The 17,253-nt window shown below is 36.4% G+C and overlaps 1 protein-coding gene across 28 annotated transcripts in view; it reads left to right on the forward strand.

Moving 5' to 3' along the window:
* Positions 1–17,253, forward strand: part of ADGRL3 (adhesion G protein-coupled receptor L3) — a 638,839-nt gene that overhangs the window by 382,536 nt on the left and 239,050 nt on the right. For all 28 annotated transcript variants that reach the window (XR_005554203.1, XM_039322771.1, XM_039322772.1 and 25 more), the window contains 2 exons: positions 10,030–10,133; positions 13,737–13,922. Coding sequence is in view for 27 of the 28 variants with exons in the window: in XM_039322771.1 (XP_039178705.1) it covers positions 10,030–10,133; positions 13,737–13,922 (290 nt within the window). In the remaining variant the exon portion in view is untranslated. The remainder of the gene's footprint in view (positions 1–10,029; positions 10,134–13,736; positions 13,923–17,253) is intronic.

Here is a 17,253-nt window from a genome sequence, read left to right on the forward strand (position 1 = left end):
GTTTTCAAAGGTCTCAAAGTTTGGCTGATCATTCGCCTTCTTCACCTTCACCTTCACCTTCACCTAGAAAGAGTGCAGAGAAGAGCAAAAAAGATGATCAGAGGACTGGAGGCTAAAACATATAAGGAACGGTTGCTGGAATTGAGTATGTCTAGTTTAGTGAAGAGAAGGACGAGGGGGGACATGATAGCAGTGTTCCAATATCTCAGGGAGTGCCACAAAGAAGAGGGTGTCAAGCTATTTTCCAAAGCCCCTGAAGGCAGGACAAGAAGCAACGGATGGAAACTAATCAAGGAGAGAAGCAACCTAGAACTAAGGAGAAATTTCCTGACAGTTAAAACAATTAATCAGTGGAACAACCTGCTTCCAGAAGTTGTGAATGCTCCAACACTGGAAGTTTTTAAGAAGAGATTGGACAATCTTGTCTGAAATGGTATAGGATTTCCTGCCTGAGCAAGGGGTTGGACTAGAAGACCTCCAAGGTTCTTTCCAACTCTGTTATTCTATTCTGTTATTCTAACATAGTATTGGATAATACAACTATAATATTTAATATTTGCCCAGTCACTACACTTTCAAATTCTATTCTGTCTTTTTGCAAAATGATCTGTGTGGAATTTTTAAAAAAACATTAGTATCAAAAGGCCTTTGTTTATTAATCACCTTTTTTAACAATGGTTTAGACTAAGAGAGAGGATTGTTCCAACGTCACCCACCTGGCTTTTGATACAGATCCTAACAAGCTCCCTAACTTTCTCATTGAAATTGGCAGGATAGTACATGGAATGCTAGCCCAAGGTCCGTGAATCAAATTAAATCAATTTTTATTGCATTCCTGAAGCAGTACAAAGCAAATATAACAGTATGCCCAAAGATGTAAGAAAATGTAGATAAAAAGCTTCACTCAGCAGTAGGCCTCAGGATAAAACTAAAGGATTAAAATGAATAACAGAGAGTGAGTGTAAGACAATTTCAGCTAAAAGAACATTAAAAGATTAAAAGCTTCACTAAAAATACGAGTGATTTTGATTTTTTAAAAAAGAAGAACTTTTTTAGCTAGCTGGCTGACCGGCCATACTCAGCGTGTGGTCCTCAATGGAACCGCATCTACATGGAGGGAAGTGTGTAGTGGGGTGCCCCAGGGCTCTGTTCTGGGCCCAGTGCTCTTCAACATCTTCATCAACGATCTGGACGAGGGACTAGATGGGGAATTCATCAAATTTGCAGATGACACCAAGCTGGCAGGAATAGCCAACACTCCAGAAGACAGGCTTAGGATACAGGAGGATCTGGGCAGACTTGAACACTGGGCGCTATCTAACAAAATGAAATTCAATGGTGAAAAAAATAAGGTTCTACATTTAGGCAAGAAAAACCAAATGCACAGGTATAGTATAGGGCAGGGGTAGGCAACCCAAAACACTCAAAGAGCCACTTGGACCCGTTTCCCACCAAAAACAAAACACCGGGAGCCGCAAAACCCTTTTGATATGTAAAATGAAGATAACACTGCATATATCCTTTTTTACCTTTATTATAGGTGTGTGTGTGTGTGTGTGTGTGTGTGTGTGTGTGTGTGTATGTGTATATATGTGTATATGTGTGTGTATACACACACACACACACACACACATTAAAAATAAAAGTAAAAATATCACTCTTGGGAATATCCATACTATTAAAACAATGATCACCAAGAGAATGCTTTAAGAGAATAAAATTACATACACACACAGGTAAAAAAATGATATATGCAGTGTTATCTTCATTTTAGATGTCAAAAGGGTCTCTCTCTCTGTCTCTCTCTCTCCCTCCCTCTCTATCTGCCCTTGGTCTGCCACTCCTCTTCCCCCACTCTCTTTCTCTCTCTCTCTCTTTCCTCTCTCTCTCCCTCCCTTTCTCTCTCTCTCTCTCTCTCTCTCTCTCTCTCTCTCTCTCTCTCTCTCTCTCTCTTTCTCCCCCCCTCCTATCTGCTGCTCACCTGGCAAGCTTCAAGCTGTTGTCCAACAAGCTCAGGGGTAAGCAACCTCGTCTCTTTTATGACTCATGGACTTCAACTCCCAGAATTCCTGAGTCAGCCTAGCTGAGCTAGCTAGCTCTCTCCTGCCCTTCCTGCTTCCTGCAGAGACGCAGCAAAGGGAGGAGCTCCGCCCAGAAAGCTTTTCAGCTCCTCGGAGAACACTGTGAGTGCACTCTCTTTTTTACACACACACACACACACACACACACACACACAGAGAGAGAGAGAGAGAGAGAGAGAGAGAGAGAGAGAGAGAGAGAGAGAGAAGCAGGGAAGCGCAATTGCCTCTCTCTGTCTCTGTCTCTCTCTGCAAAGGCAGAGGAGGCTGGGAGCCACAGGGGAAGGCTCAAATTGCCGCATGCGGCTCCGGAGCCGCAGGTTGCCGACCTGTGGTATAGGGGGTACCTTGTTCAATAGTAGTAACTGTGAGAGGGATCTCGGAGTCCTAGTGGACAATCATTTAAATATGAGCCAGCAGTGTGCTGCAGCTGCCAAAAAAGCCAACAGTGCTAGGCTGCATTAACAGAGGGATAGAATCAAGATCACATGAAGTATTAATACCACTTGGTAAGTGCCTTGGTAAGGCCATACTTGGAATACTGCATCCAGTTTTGGTCACCACGATGTAAAACAGATGTTGAGACTCTAGAAAGAGTACAGAGATGATCAACAAAGATGATTAGGGGACTGGAGGCTAAAACATATAAGGAACGGTTGCTGGAATTGGGTATATCTAGTTTAACGAAGAGAAAGACGAGGGGGGACATGATAGCAGTGTTCCAATATCTCAGGGGCTGCCACAAAGAAGAGGGAGTCAAACTGTTTTCCAAAGCGCCTGAAGGCAAGACAAGGAGAAACGGGTGGAAACTAACCAAAGAGAGAAGCAAAATAGAACTAAGAAGAAACTTCCTAACAATTAGAACAATTAACGAGTGGAACAACCTGCCTCCAGAAGCGGTGAATGTGCCAACACTGGAAGTTTTTTAAGAAGAAACTGGACAGCCATTTGTCCGAAATGGTATAGGGTTTCCTGCCTGAGCAGTGGGTTGGACTAGATGACCTCAAAGGTCCCTTCCAACTTTATCATTATTATAATTATTATTATTAATCCTTAACTTAGAGTTAGACCGTGTCTTGATAACCGTAAACAAGAACTCCAGGTGTTTTTTTAGTTATTTTCTTATTTTAGATGCAGTCAGTAGAAGTTGGCTATGGCAACTATCACAGAGCCTTTCAAGTATCTCAAAGAGTGCAACATTTTCTAGTAATATTTACGGTGGAACATCCCAAAGTGCTTTTTTTGGACCTGTGAAATAAGAATATCCTCTAGATGTTAATATAAGCTTGTTGCCTACATTTGAAATATTGTTTCAGTTCAGGGTACTGATGGATCAGGCTAATGAAAATGAATTTTCATGGCACAAAAGCTTCCATTAGTGCAGAAAGTAGTTGCCTGAATATTAATAGAGGCATCCCAAAGTAATAAAGAGGGATGTTATTTGCATATTCATTGCTGAGCTAGATTAAAAGTATTAGTGTTTAACAGAGTTGTTTGTTTGGTGAGATGGGCATTTGGAAAAATTGGAAAACTTAAAAAATAGAACAAATAAAGTCAATAATACATGCTAAGAAAAATGCCTTTTTAGTGGGGATGCCCTTTTTTATATAAAATAAGTTTTATTAATTTTTCAAATTTTTACATCCAGGTGCTTAGGAAGCAGCATGGTGATAGGGTAATCAATAGTCCAAAAGCAAAATCATTCATGTATATCTCAGGTTACATCAATAGAAATTCCCTCTCTAGTTCCCTTAAATATTATATCATGTTCATATTAATACATTTCTAACTAATGCTCAATCAATCAATACATTTATCAGTGACATTTTACTTATACATATCCAGGTCCTGTTTTTAAGTTTTACTTAATTCCATTGCCATGTTCCAATTTGGCCTTTTATAACCAATATTTAAGTTTCAGATAACCTTAATTTCCCTCATTTCATTATAAAATACTTAACACAACTAAAATAGACATGTTCCAAAATTTACCTTCTTACTTTGTTCACAAATATATTCTATTTCATTTACTAACAACATATCTTCCATTATCACAAATGTATTTCCATCTAACAATCAAAACTATAATCTAACAATTAATTTTAATTTCCTTTATAAATCTTAATCCTAGATATTAAACCAATCACCCCAAAAAGCTACTTAGCCCATTAAGTGCATTTTTAAGTCCCATTTTTAAATCTAACACTGGCTTTCTTTTTGTACCAAGCAGGTTTCCATACCAGTGCCTTTGAATCCACTGATATGTCTCCCTTCATTCCCATACATGTTGTTTGAACCAAGGGAGAACATCCTGTTATCAATTTTTCAAAGGAACTGACCCCTTTGTAATAGTTAGGCTATTGTCCTAATCATTGAAATCTCCATGTTTGGTTTGGAATATTTGTCATCAGTTCAGTCTGGTCCTCTTGTTCTTCTTCCAATTTCGTCTGGGTAAAGTAGAGAGTCATATCCGGTGTTGAAGTTATTGTTTGGTTAGCTAAATTGTTTAAGTTCTTGATGTAGTATGTTTGTTGAACGGTTCCTGTTGTTTTTGGAGTTACAGATACTGTAGTTAAAGTCAGTGTTGGGTTAGCAAAATTCTTAATAGGTTGTGAATGTTGTTGTTCCTCTTCTGTTGTTTTTTTGGCTTGTAAGTTGATCATCTAGAGTCTGGGGTTCGATTTGTAGTTTTGTAGTTGAAAATATCCTCGGCTCTCACTTTTGACTTGATTAGCTCAGTAGCTTCAAGAATTTTTTCAAGAATAAGTTTATAGTTGAGTTGTGGGTAGAGTTCCTCTGCTTCCATGGTGATTAGAGATAGTCCTTTAGTGGAGGCTATGTTCAACCAATGTTCACCTCCACACTTTCTAAAAATAAAATTTCCACCTGCCAGCTGTTCCCAATTCTTATCTTTTGGATAATATGAAGGACAAATCAAGGGAGTCAACAAGCACAATTGAAAAAAAAAAAAGAAATTCAATTGCTATGCCAAGTTTTGCCACAAGATGTCCCCAGCAGACCACAAAATCTTTTCCCAAAGGCCAATTTGCTTTTTTATTTTTCGGTTAAAAAAGCAGAAAAAAAGGTATTTTCCAAAATTATTAGTTTAGGTAAATGATAGTTTGGGTAGTTTAAGTAAATGATAAGTCTCTATAATAAGAAGTTTTGGGGACCCAAGGTATCCACAAAACAAAAATCCAGTTATCTGGTTGTTAAAATTAGTTATTTTTTTCTTTTCTTTCCAAAGCTTAAATTCCCAAGTATGCAAACGCTGCTGAATTGAGAGCAGGGAGAGAGTTTCAAGGAGCTTTCACATGAAGGTAGTTAGGGTAAAGACAGAGATAAGTAAAGGTCTCACCCAGATCTTCCACGGTGCTTCATTGAGCTTAAAGTGCTTTTGGCTTTCGGCTGGTGCAGCTAGGTGGTCAGCCATCAAGATGGCCAATCTTTCTTCCATCGAGCCAAAGGAGCTGCATAAGCTCAAGCGGGAGGGCTGCCACCCTTCCACGCTCAGGCAATGGTCCTCCTTAGCAGTGGTCGCCCCTCCAGGGTGACTTTCGACTCTTTCCAGGGTCTTTCGATGGAAGGAAACCAGACGTCGGGGAGGGAACCCTTTCCGTGCATCTGAAGGCGCTGCGATCCAGAACCGGAAGTCAGATGCCCTTTTTTGACTACCCTTTGAATTACATTTATGTTGGCAATTATTTAATTTGCCCTGGTATTGTATCAGTTAGGCAGTCTATTAATAAGAGTTGTTTTATAATTTTGCTACATAGTATGGCATTGTAGCATTTTATACCATTGAGAATACCATTGAGAAAGAAAAACAAGAAATCCACGAAGAAACCAGCATGGATGCACAAAGATCTCACTAACAAATTAAAAGACAAAAAGGACAAATACGAAAAATGGAAAGAGGGGCACATAACCAAGGCAGACAGCCAGAACATGCAAAGAAGAAGTCAGGAAAGCAAAGGCGCAGAATGAATAAAGACTTGCAACAGAAATCAAGGACAATAAAAAAAGTGTCTTCCAACTCATTAATAACAAGAAAAAAGTCAAGGAAACTGTAGGCCCACTAAAAAGAGAAGATGGCAATGAAATTAGAGGCAACATGGAGAAAGCAGAGCTGCTTAACTCATACTTTGCATCAGTCTTCACACAAAAAGAAACCATAACCCAACACACCCAAAAAAAAAAAACACTGCGAAAGACATACTAGAAACAAAAAGCAAAATAAGCAAGAAAATGGTAAGCGAACACCTATCCAATCTTGACAAATATAAATCACCAGGACCAGACAGATTACATCCCAGAGTTCTGAAAGAGCTGGCAGATGTTATCTCAGAACCATTGCACCATATCTTCCACAAATCCTTGAGCACCAGGGAAGTACCCAAGGATTGGAAAAGGGCTGATGTGGTCCCCATCTTCAAGAAAAGGAAAAAACAGACCCAGGAAACTACAGGCCAATCAGTTTAACCTCAATACCTGGGAAGATCCTAGAAAAGATATTTAAAAAAAACAGATATGTGAACAACTAGAAACAAACAAAGTCATAACTAGCAGCCAGCACGGATTTGTTCATGCCAAACCAATCTGATCTCATTCTTCATCTTGCAGATGGCATCAAACTGTCATGAGTAGCCAACACCCTAGAAGACAAAGTCAGGATCCAAAAAGATCTTGACAAACTCGAACAATGGGCCCTATCCAACAAAATGAGTTTCAATGTGGGGAAAAGCAAACTCTTACACTTAGGCAGGAAAAACCAAAGGAACAAATACAGATTGGGCGAAACCTGGCTTGGAAGCAGTAACTGTGAGAGGGACCTTGGAGTTGTGGTAGACGATCACTTAACTATGAGCCAGCAGTGTGTAGCAGCAACCAAAAAAGCTAATATAATCCTGGGTTGTATAAACAGAGGCATAGAATCAAGATCACGCAAAGTACTGGTACCACTTTATAAAGCCCTAGTAAGACCACACCTCGAATACTGCAGCCAATTTTGGTCACCATGTCACAAAAAAGATGTTGAGAGTCTGAAAAAAAACTAAGATGATCAAAGGCCTGGAGACCAAAACATACGAAAAACGGCTGCGGAACTTGGGTTTGGCCAATCTAAAGTAAAGAAGAAATAGGGGAGACTTGATAGCAGTATTCCAGTATCTGAGGGTCTGCCACAAAGAAGAGGGGGTCAGGTGGTTCACCAGAGCACCAGAGGGAAGGATGAGAAACAATGTTTGGAAGCTGATCAAAGAGAGAAGCAACCTGAAATTAAGAAGAAACTTCCTGACAGTGAGGACAATCAACCAGTGGAACAATGGAACAGACTGGACAATCACCTGTCTGAGATGGCATAGGTCCCCCTGCTTGAGTAGGGGGCTGGACTAGAAGACCTCTAAGGTCCCTTCCAGCTCTATTCTATTAATATATTACCAGGATATTTTATAATACAGTGTAAATATACAGACTTAAATATATGGTTGAACTTGTTAGTTCATTAACAAGCTATAATATTAATATTAAATACCTCTTTTCCATTGGATTGGTATTAAAAGATTAGAGACAGTACTTCCATTTAAGATCCAAATTAGTAAATTGGAATTAAAACACAGCTGGTCCTGTTTTAACATAACAATGTGTGGAAGACTGGAGGATGGAAGGCAAATTATTTTGCCCAGCATTTCTTCCTATGTTCAGAATGTATACATGAACCAGCAAGATTCAGAAATAAGATCCTTTGCTTTACTTTAATAGTCAGTGATTATATTTTAAAAAATATTGTAATTAGTGCAGTTATTAAATAGCTATTTGAAGGTTTAATTTTTTTCCATGAAAAAATATTTTTGAATCCTCAACATTTTAACATAAATGTAAAGACTGTTGGATTGGCAGAATTATTTTGCATTTTGTTTTTCCCACAATTTCAATTATGGGAAATCATCCCTGTGTTGGCTTCTGGCTTATTGTTACAATTCAGGGACCCTTCTATGCAGTTTTTCTTAAGAGTGTATCAACTATGAAGGTCTAAGGCTTTATTTGTAGTATTTAAATGAGGGGGACATTTTTAAATGTTATCCTTGCCATAAAATAATGTGGATTGAGAGGACTCCTTTTGTCTTTCAATCACATACAACGGACCATATTTTTAAAAAAGCTTCAGTTTCATTTAAATTTAAGTTACATAAAAATTCATTTCTCAGAATGCCTTTCATAAGATCACCCATTGTATGAAGGTGGAGATTTGTAGGTTGGTTTCCGAAAGTTTCGTTACCAGGCTAGGTAATATCTTCAGCAGAATTTAGAGGATGTCAATGTCAGTGTATTTCTATTTATAAGGGCTTCGTGTGGCCAGTAGGTCTTGTGATGGTGAGGTCATGTCAGGTGAGGGTCCCATCAGATCAGAGTCTTGTGATGGGTCAGGTGTGAGTGTGTCAAGTGAGGGTCTTGTTGTGGGTCTTGTGATGGGGAAGTTACATCAGGTGAGGGTCATTGGGAGGTGAAGTGCTGGTTGGTTGAAGGTCAATGCTGTCTCTGGTTCGCTGTGCAGTTTATTTGAATTCTTTTTTTTTATTAAAAGTTTTACAAATTTAATACAATATAACCCAAACCCCTCCCACCCCTTCCCGCCTCCCACCCCTTCCCCCCTCCCCCACTTCCCAGAGCTGATTACAGGGTAAGAAATAAACAATCATAATCTAACTAACATTACCCGCCTGTACTATCAATCAAACCATAACATACTTTAACTCCTTTTCAAAACAAACATTAACAAATTAAAAACATAAATAATATAATTAAACCATAACACTAAAAATAATATAAATTCAATCATATTAAACTATTAATAATAACCTAAAATCTACTCATAAGCAAGATAATACTTTTCAGTCTCATATTTCTTTTGAATATAATCAATCCATCTTCTCCAAACCGAAATGTCAGCTTATTTGAATTCTGATGGGTTTGGAAGCATCACTGGTTTAGACAGGAAGGCGGTGCAGAGAGTGGTGAAAATGGCTAAAAAGATCATTGGCAGTTCCCTCCCTCCTATCCAGGACATAGTACAGAAGCGTTGCTTGAGCAGGGTCCGTAAGATTATCTGGGACACTACACATCCTCTTCATGACCTGTTTTCCTTGTTACCTTCTGGGAGGAGGCTTCATGGTATCCGTAGCAGAACATCCAGACAGTTTCATTCCATACAGCATTAACCTTGTGAACTCTCAAGCTTCCTCCTTTCATTATATATTCAAGATGGACAGTATTTAATATTTATTTGCTACATATAAGTAGGGATGTGGGTCTATACATATGTTGTTCATAGTATGTTTAGGTGTGCGTCATGTATGTGTTTCACTTAGAGAGCGGGCAACTAAATTTCATTTTTGATGTGTGCCGTTGTGCCCACAGTAAAAAAAATGACAATAAAGGTTATCTTATCTTATCTTATCTTGTAGGTTGGGTATAGGTTGATGTGTCTGTTGATGGAATTGCTTGTGGAGTGCCAGGTTTTGATGAACTCACAAAGCGGGTGGTAGTGTGGCCGATGATTCTTGTATTGCTTCAATCAAATGGGTGCTGTCACCCATCATATATGTAGTAATTTCTCCTTTCGGGCACATTAAACCCTATAATTCTCTGACTTTTTTTTTCAAGCTTTGGGAGCTGCCTCTAAGAATTCAAAGCCTGTGTAGAATTCTGGACTTCAAAGTAGCATTCTATGCCAGGAAATTTATTTTGCATCATCTCAGTGATACCATGAGTTTTCAGTCCTGATAGTTGTATCAGAAATATAGGAACACAAACAATGTTTGTTTTCTTAATCACGATGAGATTTTTCTAAGATATAAATTAATGCTTGGATTGGGAGGAAAAGAATTTTCTTCTTCAAAAAGTTATTTTATTGAATATTAATTCAAGCATGACATTGTCATTATAATTGCAGGTGTTTCAACGTTCCTTTGCATTGCTCCTGGTGGAAATTGGGATCCTCAAGGGCCAGACCTCAGCAATTGTTCCTCACTTTGGGTCAACCACATCACTCAGAAGGTAACTGTTCACTTAGACTTGATATATTTGTACTAACAGTGTATGTTACCGTCATTCTGCATTCATTTAAAAACAAGATTTTAGTAATCCAAACTTTGAATAAATGAAAGCAAACCATTGTATGCAGCAAAAGAAAGAGCCTTGGAGAATTATGTTAGACTAAGATATAAAAGAGGCTGAAGATCAGTTTCAGCATGACTTATCTTAAGTCAGAGTTTGACTCAAGGATTTCGTGAGAATAATCAGAAATGTGAATCTTTATAAATTAAAACTTTTAGATATATTAAAATATTTTAGAAGTGGTTTTATTATGTAAAAAAAATCAGAATCTAACACCATGAAAATTCAAAAAAATACTTTCAGATTTTACTAGTATGGATGTTAGCTGGAGAATTACTTATTATAACCACTAGTCACAATGCACATATACAACATTTCAGGAGCACATGAAATAGTATTGAAAATAAGTACTTTGTGCAGTTCCTACATTTTATTACCCTTAGATATCATATTTTATTACTCTTATCTTACTTTTTTTCTTATTCTCTCAGCATAATATGTCATGCATCTCATGAAGTAAAATTTATGTCATAATAAGTTATTATAAATATCTAGTGGTTTAAGATTTAAAAAGAGTCAATATTTGAGGAAAAATTATGTGGAATTTTTAACAGAATTATGATTTTTATATAATGTGCCCGAAATTTCAAGTTGCTTTACAATAAAATATTTAATTGGTCTAAATAAAGCTATTTTTTAGAAAATGTACCTAATGGACAGAGATTATTCATTTAATGAATGTTTTAAAATATTCTGTTTTTTAACTAAAGTGCTTTGCATGTTTCAAGATAGCGAGAGTGACTCTTATGGGCGCCAAGTGTGTGTGAATAAGTGAGAACTCTTCAAATAGGAATAAATAAATATGACTAAATAAGGACATGATTACACTTTCAGTTCCAGCTTTGTTTGGATCTTTTCCCATACTCTGTCCTGTAGAAATGAAGGAATGGAATTATCCACATTAAACTAGCTTCAGTTTCAAAGAATTGCATTATATTAAGTAATCTAATCTTCTTTTCAGAAAATGGATTGAAATGTCATTTAATTACTCAATTTTAAAACGTTGTTATGATTGCTAGTTTCACATTATAAAATGAATAAAGACTTTCTCAAATCTTTTTCAAGTTTTACAAAACTGTTAAAACTATTTATAACAGAAAAACAGGATTGGAAGGGACCATAGAGGTCTTCCAGTCCAACCCCCCTGCTCAAGCAGGAGACTCTATACCATTATTTGTGAAATAAACCTGAGCAGAAGTTGTTCTAAAGTGTTTTTTTTTTCAAGGACTTAACATTTTTATAATGTTTCATGGAAAGTAGCCTCTAATAACTCATTTTAAAATAATCTATATTTTATTTATTCTATAATTGATGTGTTATCTTGTTCAAAAAAGGGAGGAATGGTTTTATTAATTTGATTGCTCTTTGGATTATGTGTCCAAACATTGGTCATGCTAGATTTTTATTGCCTTTATATTTTTATGTGTTTTCATTATTTACAATATATATCAAAATTGCCTTTATTCTATGGATAAATGACACTATTCCTTAGCTGCCTCCAAAGATAAGACCTTCAATTCACCCAGTTTTTGGAGGCACAGAGATTGTTGACAGGGGACAACAAAATGGCAGGTGCAATCAGGGAACTGAATTTCTGCCCCTTTTTATGTCTGTGTGATATGTGAACAGACCTTAAAAGGGAAATGAGCTTCAATCACCTGGTCACACTTGCTTTTGATCACTCTTGTGGATGCTTCAATAAATATTACACATTGCTTCTTTTTCAATTAAGCAGCGATCATTGCCAGTGATCATTGCAACCCTGATGTTTTGTGATTTGGCTTCTTTAATTTCTTAAAGCAATTAGTTTCAAAAAACCCCAGTGAAATAAAGCCACTGTCCACAGTTCAATGGATTTCATAAAAATTATACCGTAAAGCAGGGATAGCCAATTTATGATCTTCAAATGATGCTTCCAGAAGCCCAGTCAGTATGATCAATAGAGAGAGAAATAGGGAGCTATAGTTCAATATCATCTGAAGACCACAGATTCATCATTCTTGGCTGAGGCTGCAATCCTATTTAGTTCTACTTAGAAATAAATCCCCTTGAAATCACTGGTGCGTATCATATAAATAACTATACAGTTGCATTCTCATTAGTATTTGCAACTTCATTTTGTTGAAAAACAAATATTTGATATGTGTTTTACCTACACTTTTTTCAATCCATTTTCTTCCCAAAACCAGGATATATTTTTTTTAAAAAATCCAATATTTCGTATAGTTTTCTATTCAAAATATAGATCAGCTATTTCTTTCTTAGTCCTTATTTTAAACAAAGCAGTGCTGCAACAGGCAATTGCTCATTGGTTATCACAGAGCTGATAATCTAAATCTGTTCCATATGGCCCAGCTGTTTCCAGTCAGAACATAAATATTGTAGCTATTATACATCTCAAGTCACTCTTCTCTTCTTAATAATTTGTATCAGGATGGTATATACAATACTGTCAACTTTTCAGAGTGACATACAGATGTTACTTTATGTCATGCTCCTTGTGTATGAGGTTTACTTCCATCCCCTGAAGAGCTACAAAGACTTGACTTAGGAAGGTCTGATGATTTCCAATAAGGTTAAAAGTGGTCACATATTGCCACCAGATGGAGATACTGGTTTTCCTGTTACTTCCCTTCTTTCTCTTTTAGTTTGCATTGATTAGTCTAACTTTTTCAGGTGTATGGCTCATTAGTTCGCATGAACAGAAATATAATTGTTGTTTTAATAATTGTCAATTATTAAAATTTGTATTATTTATTATATTGTATTATTCAAAAAATTCAACACAAATAAGAAAGCTCTTTCCTGTGATTAAAACAAGCTGTACCAACACAGCTAAAGAGATCAAGATGTCCTCCTTGTGAAAAAGGACTGTACAAAGGGCAAAAGATCCTTCTAAAATGGGTGAATGCCACAAATGTATGGGGAGGAAAGCACCTGCCTGTTCTCCATAGGTGACATCTTTTGATGTGATTAGCAATGAGCATTTTTTGACAGAGAAATTGTATGCTCTGAATTATGGGAAGGTGTTGTGCAAAGCAATTTGGTGTTTAAGAATTTTTTAAAGAATCTGATCCACTGTGATTTCAGAATCTATCTACAGAAACGTCAGAATATGCCTTATTTCAACAGATTATTATATTCCTTGCAGCTCTAGCAGGAAAATTTATTGCCCCTACCACTTTAGAGAACTCATGTAGATTTTATTAATATTTAAAGCATTTGTGTTTGACATGAATTCTGTTCAAAGAACATTTCACACAGAATTCCAAAATTCCAATGACTGAGTTTAGTCATTTGTTTTAAGAATTATAATGGCCTAGGAAATGCTTCAAGCCCTTTCAAAATTTCAAAAATGCTACATTGCTATTGTTGGTATCAGCTGGGCTGCCTTTAATGGTCCCTCATCATGAAACATACATTTCTCTTAGGCTAGTCCATAAAATATCTTGACATGTTTTCACATTTTTTTTTCAACCATAGTTGAAATCAGGAGAGACAGCTGCCAATGTTGCTAGAGAACTTGCTGAACAAACAAAAAGCCACTTGCATGCAGGGGATATCACTTACTCAGTTCGTGCCATGGACCAGTTGGTGGGGTTATTGGATGTGCAGCTTCGAAACCTGACACCTGGTGGAAAAGACAGTGCAGCACGAAGTTTAAACAAGGTAAGAATCACATCTTTTAAACTTATGATTGTAGCTTGTGCATTTGGCCACGAGAATTCCTCTGTACTTATTACTGGGGATGGGGCCTTATGACCCTTCTGAACAGAGCTCTTTGCTTTTTGTGAAATCAGCTGCTATTTATATAACTATGGTTTCAGAAAATATCAAGATAAGGAATTGTGTAAAATAATTTTCTCAACTTTAATTTCTATGAATTGTAGGAATAAATAGAAAGATACACATAAATAGTAAAACATATTAATACACAAAAAATCCTCCGTTTTTAATTCTCCTTTCCAGATAAAATAGAGTTTTAATTTCCCTTTACCCAGTTTTTAACTTGAAGGTATAGGATAGATTATCAGTAAGATAGTAATTCTACAATTTCTACCCATTATACAATTTCTACCCAGTTATCTGGTGGTATGTCTCTTCTTCAGTAGGCCAGATAACATTTTACTAGATTCTAAAAATATGCTTTAGTTTCTCCTAGCATAGCTATTTCAATGAGCACTGGAGATATAAACTAGTCTGGTCACAAAAAATCTGCAAGCAAACAGCCAAACTCAAAGACCACCAAGAAATCTACCATTCAACCCTGAGCTACATATATTTTATTGATAGATAATCCTATGGATTTCTTAGGTAGTTTTTCCTTTTGTGAATGACAGAAACAGAAACGTAATATCAGGATAACCTATGCTGTAAAAATAGTTTGAATATCTACACCAGATTGAGGAAACTCCAGTTTTTACAGCACTAGACAATGTTACTGAAGGTTTTTTTTCCTTACTTCTTCATTTAGTCAGTTTTGCTTCTACAAATCCCTCCCATTCCTCACTTTCCCCCTCTCCTAAGAACACTTTCCAATAATTACCATGTGAGAAAAGGAAGAGGATTACAAACATTACACAGAGTTCCTAGCTCTGTGTAATGAGGTTCTGAATATACTGTAGATGAAACTAATGGAATTTGAGACCCAAAGCATTTGGGAGATTGGAGAACACCAAATTGCACCGGCAATGTAAACACCATGGAAGAGCTCTGGAACTTTATTAATTCTTACCTTTTGCCTTTCTTCCTAGCTGTCATTCTTTTCCTGCCCTTTGCATTTATGGGAAAAGGAGGAGGGAGAGACTAGCCCCAAGACCCAAAGAGAAAAGTGATGATATGCTTACTCGCTGGCTTTCTTTATGGATTTCTAATAACCTCCCCTTTCCCAAACTTGTTTTCATTGTTACTTTTGAAGACCACCACCCCAATTTTCTTCCTCCTCATACTGCTGTGTTGATAGCTGAATCTATAACTATGCTATTGTGAATCTGATTGTATAAAAAGTGTAGTATGCCCCAGATATCAATTTGATAACTCATGTAATAAGTATTTATTAGATTCATGTTGAAGTGAAAAAGTGAAATCACTGCTTCATATGCAAAACTTGGAGAGACATAACAGACTAGCATGTTAAAGAAAAGACTAGGTTAGAATATCATTATTATGGAAAATTTTGTTCATTTACATGGAGAAACATTCCATCATTTCTCTACTAGTATAGCTTAAAGTAAAACTGCCCAGAGATTTTTCAGTCCAACATAATCAAAATGTTATACAATATCTAAAATAACACATTATAATTAATTGTTGAAAGCATTGAGGGTTACATTCTAATTTTTTTCAGCTCTGGGATTAAAAATGGCAAGCAGGATAAGAGAAATTCATCAATGGAATGAATTACCCCAATGCAGGGTTTCCTCTCCATTGGTTGAGCTCAAGCAGAGTTGAATCAATCATTCAGCTGGGATGTTTTAATTTGGATCCCCTCACTGAACAATAGGATTGGTCCCAACTGCCTATCTAGTTCCTTCTAACTCTAGGCCTCTATGTTTCCTTAGGTACTCAGGTACAAGGTTTATAAGTGACTCTGTAGACTAACATCACTTTTTTGTACTGATTCCAGAAGAAAAGGAGGTGCTGTCAGGAAGATTTGATATTCTGACTTCTGCCCAATATTTATCAAATGTTAACAATATTTGACAATATGGCAGGGTTTTCATTGTGATGTCATAATATGCACATGTAGTTGTTTTGCATGATCATGGTTAGGAACCATCCTGAAAATCAGCTTATTTCAATGTGATCTACAAAAACTCCCAATCAAATAATTAAATAAAATAGATAAAAAGTATTTCTGACTACAGCCCTATTTGAATATCCTGAATACAATCAGAACAAAATAATTCAAAAATAAACTTAGACTTTCAGATCACTTAGAGCTTTTGCTGTAATCCTCTTCTTGTTTCTCCTCATGGGGTCCAAAATCCTAATTTACAGCTTTTAAGATTAGAGTTCCCTTAAATTTAAGGGAGGATTACTAGAAACAAAGTCTCATCAATTGTTATTTGTTTAATTCATTGGGTCACATCTACGAATGCAAAATATACACATAACTGAATAATGACATGACAAGGTAGAATAGAATCTATTGATAGTAGAATCCTATTTATGAGTGACACTAATACATATAAAGTTACCTAATACATGTGAGGAGGAGAGCTATAAGGCAAGCCTTATGCCTCTTGACAAATTTACTTTCTATTGTATAATTAGGGTAACAGTAGCATAATTTCCCAATTAGCATGGTTCATTCTGTTATTTAATTAGGTCCTTCTTGAAATCAGTGGTTCAAGTGCTAGTGTGCCCACTAGTTTTTATAACTATTCTAATTGTGTGAACAAATTCATTGCATTTGGCTATTAAGAGATAATATTCCTCTTGTTGAAATCCCTGAGCAAAAGCTAAACTTAAAAGAAATCAAAATATTTTTATTCAGTTATCCCTGAAGTTGCTAAGCAACCAAAATGTCAATTAGATTCCTTGGGAGTAAATACTGGCTTCACAGACTTCAGGCATCCCATTGGGACCAGGTTGTTCTCTTTTTATAAAGAAGAGGTGATTATACCTATCCTTAGTGTTATTTTATTTATTTTACATTTTACAATATACCTGAATTATATTTAATAGGAGTAGAAAATTTATTCATCTATATGCATTTATCTGGAATACATGTGGCTGTAATTCAGTAAAGGATACATCTTTTAATAGTAGTCTGAAAGGTGATACCAGACTCTTTCTGATTTCTTTGGACATTTCTCTCCAAACACATTCATGGCCAAAGGAGGCAAAAATTAAGAACAGTTAAGAAATATTTTGCTGAAAATCTTTCACATAAGGAAGAAATGGAGGAATGATGCAACTCAAGAATAAGTGGCAGTTATGCTTCCAGTTCAGTTCTGATTACAGCCATAGGATCCATATTAAAATTATTTTATCT

This window comes from Crotalus tigris, unplaced genomic scaffold (assembly GCF_016545835.1).
Source record: "Crotalus tigris isolate CLP2741 ecotype Arizona unplaced genomic scaffold, ASM1654583v1 scf7180000024124.1850442, whole genome shotgun sequence".
Taxonomy (NCBI): domain Eukaryota; kingdom Metazoa; phylum Chordata; class Lepidosauria; order Squamata; family Viperidae; genus Crotalus; species Crotalus tigris.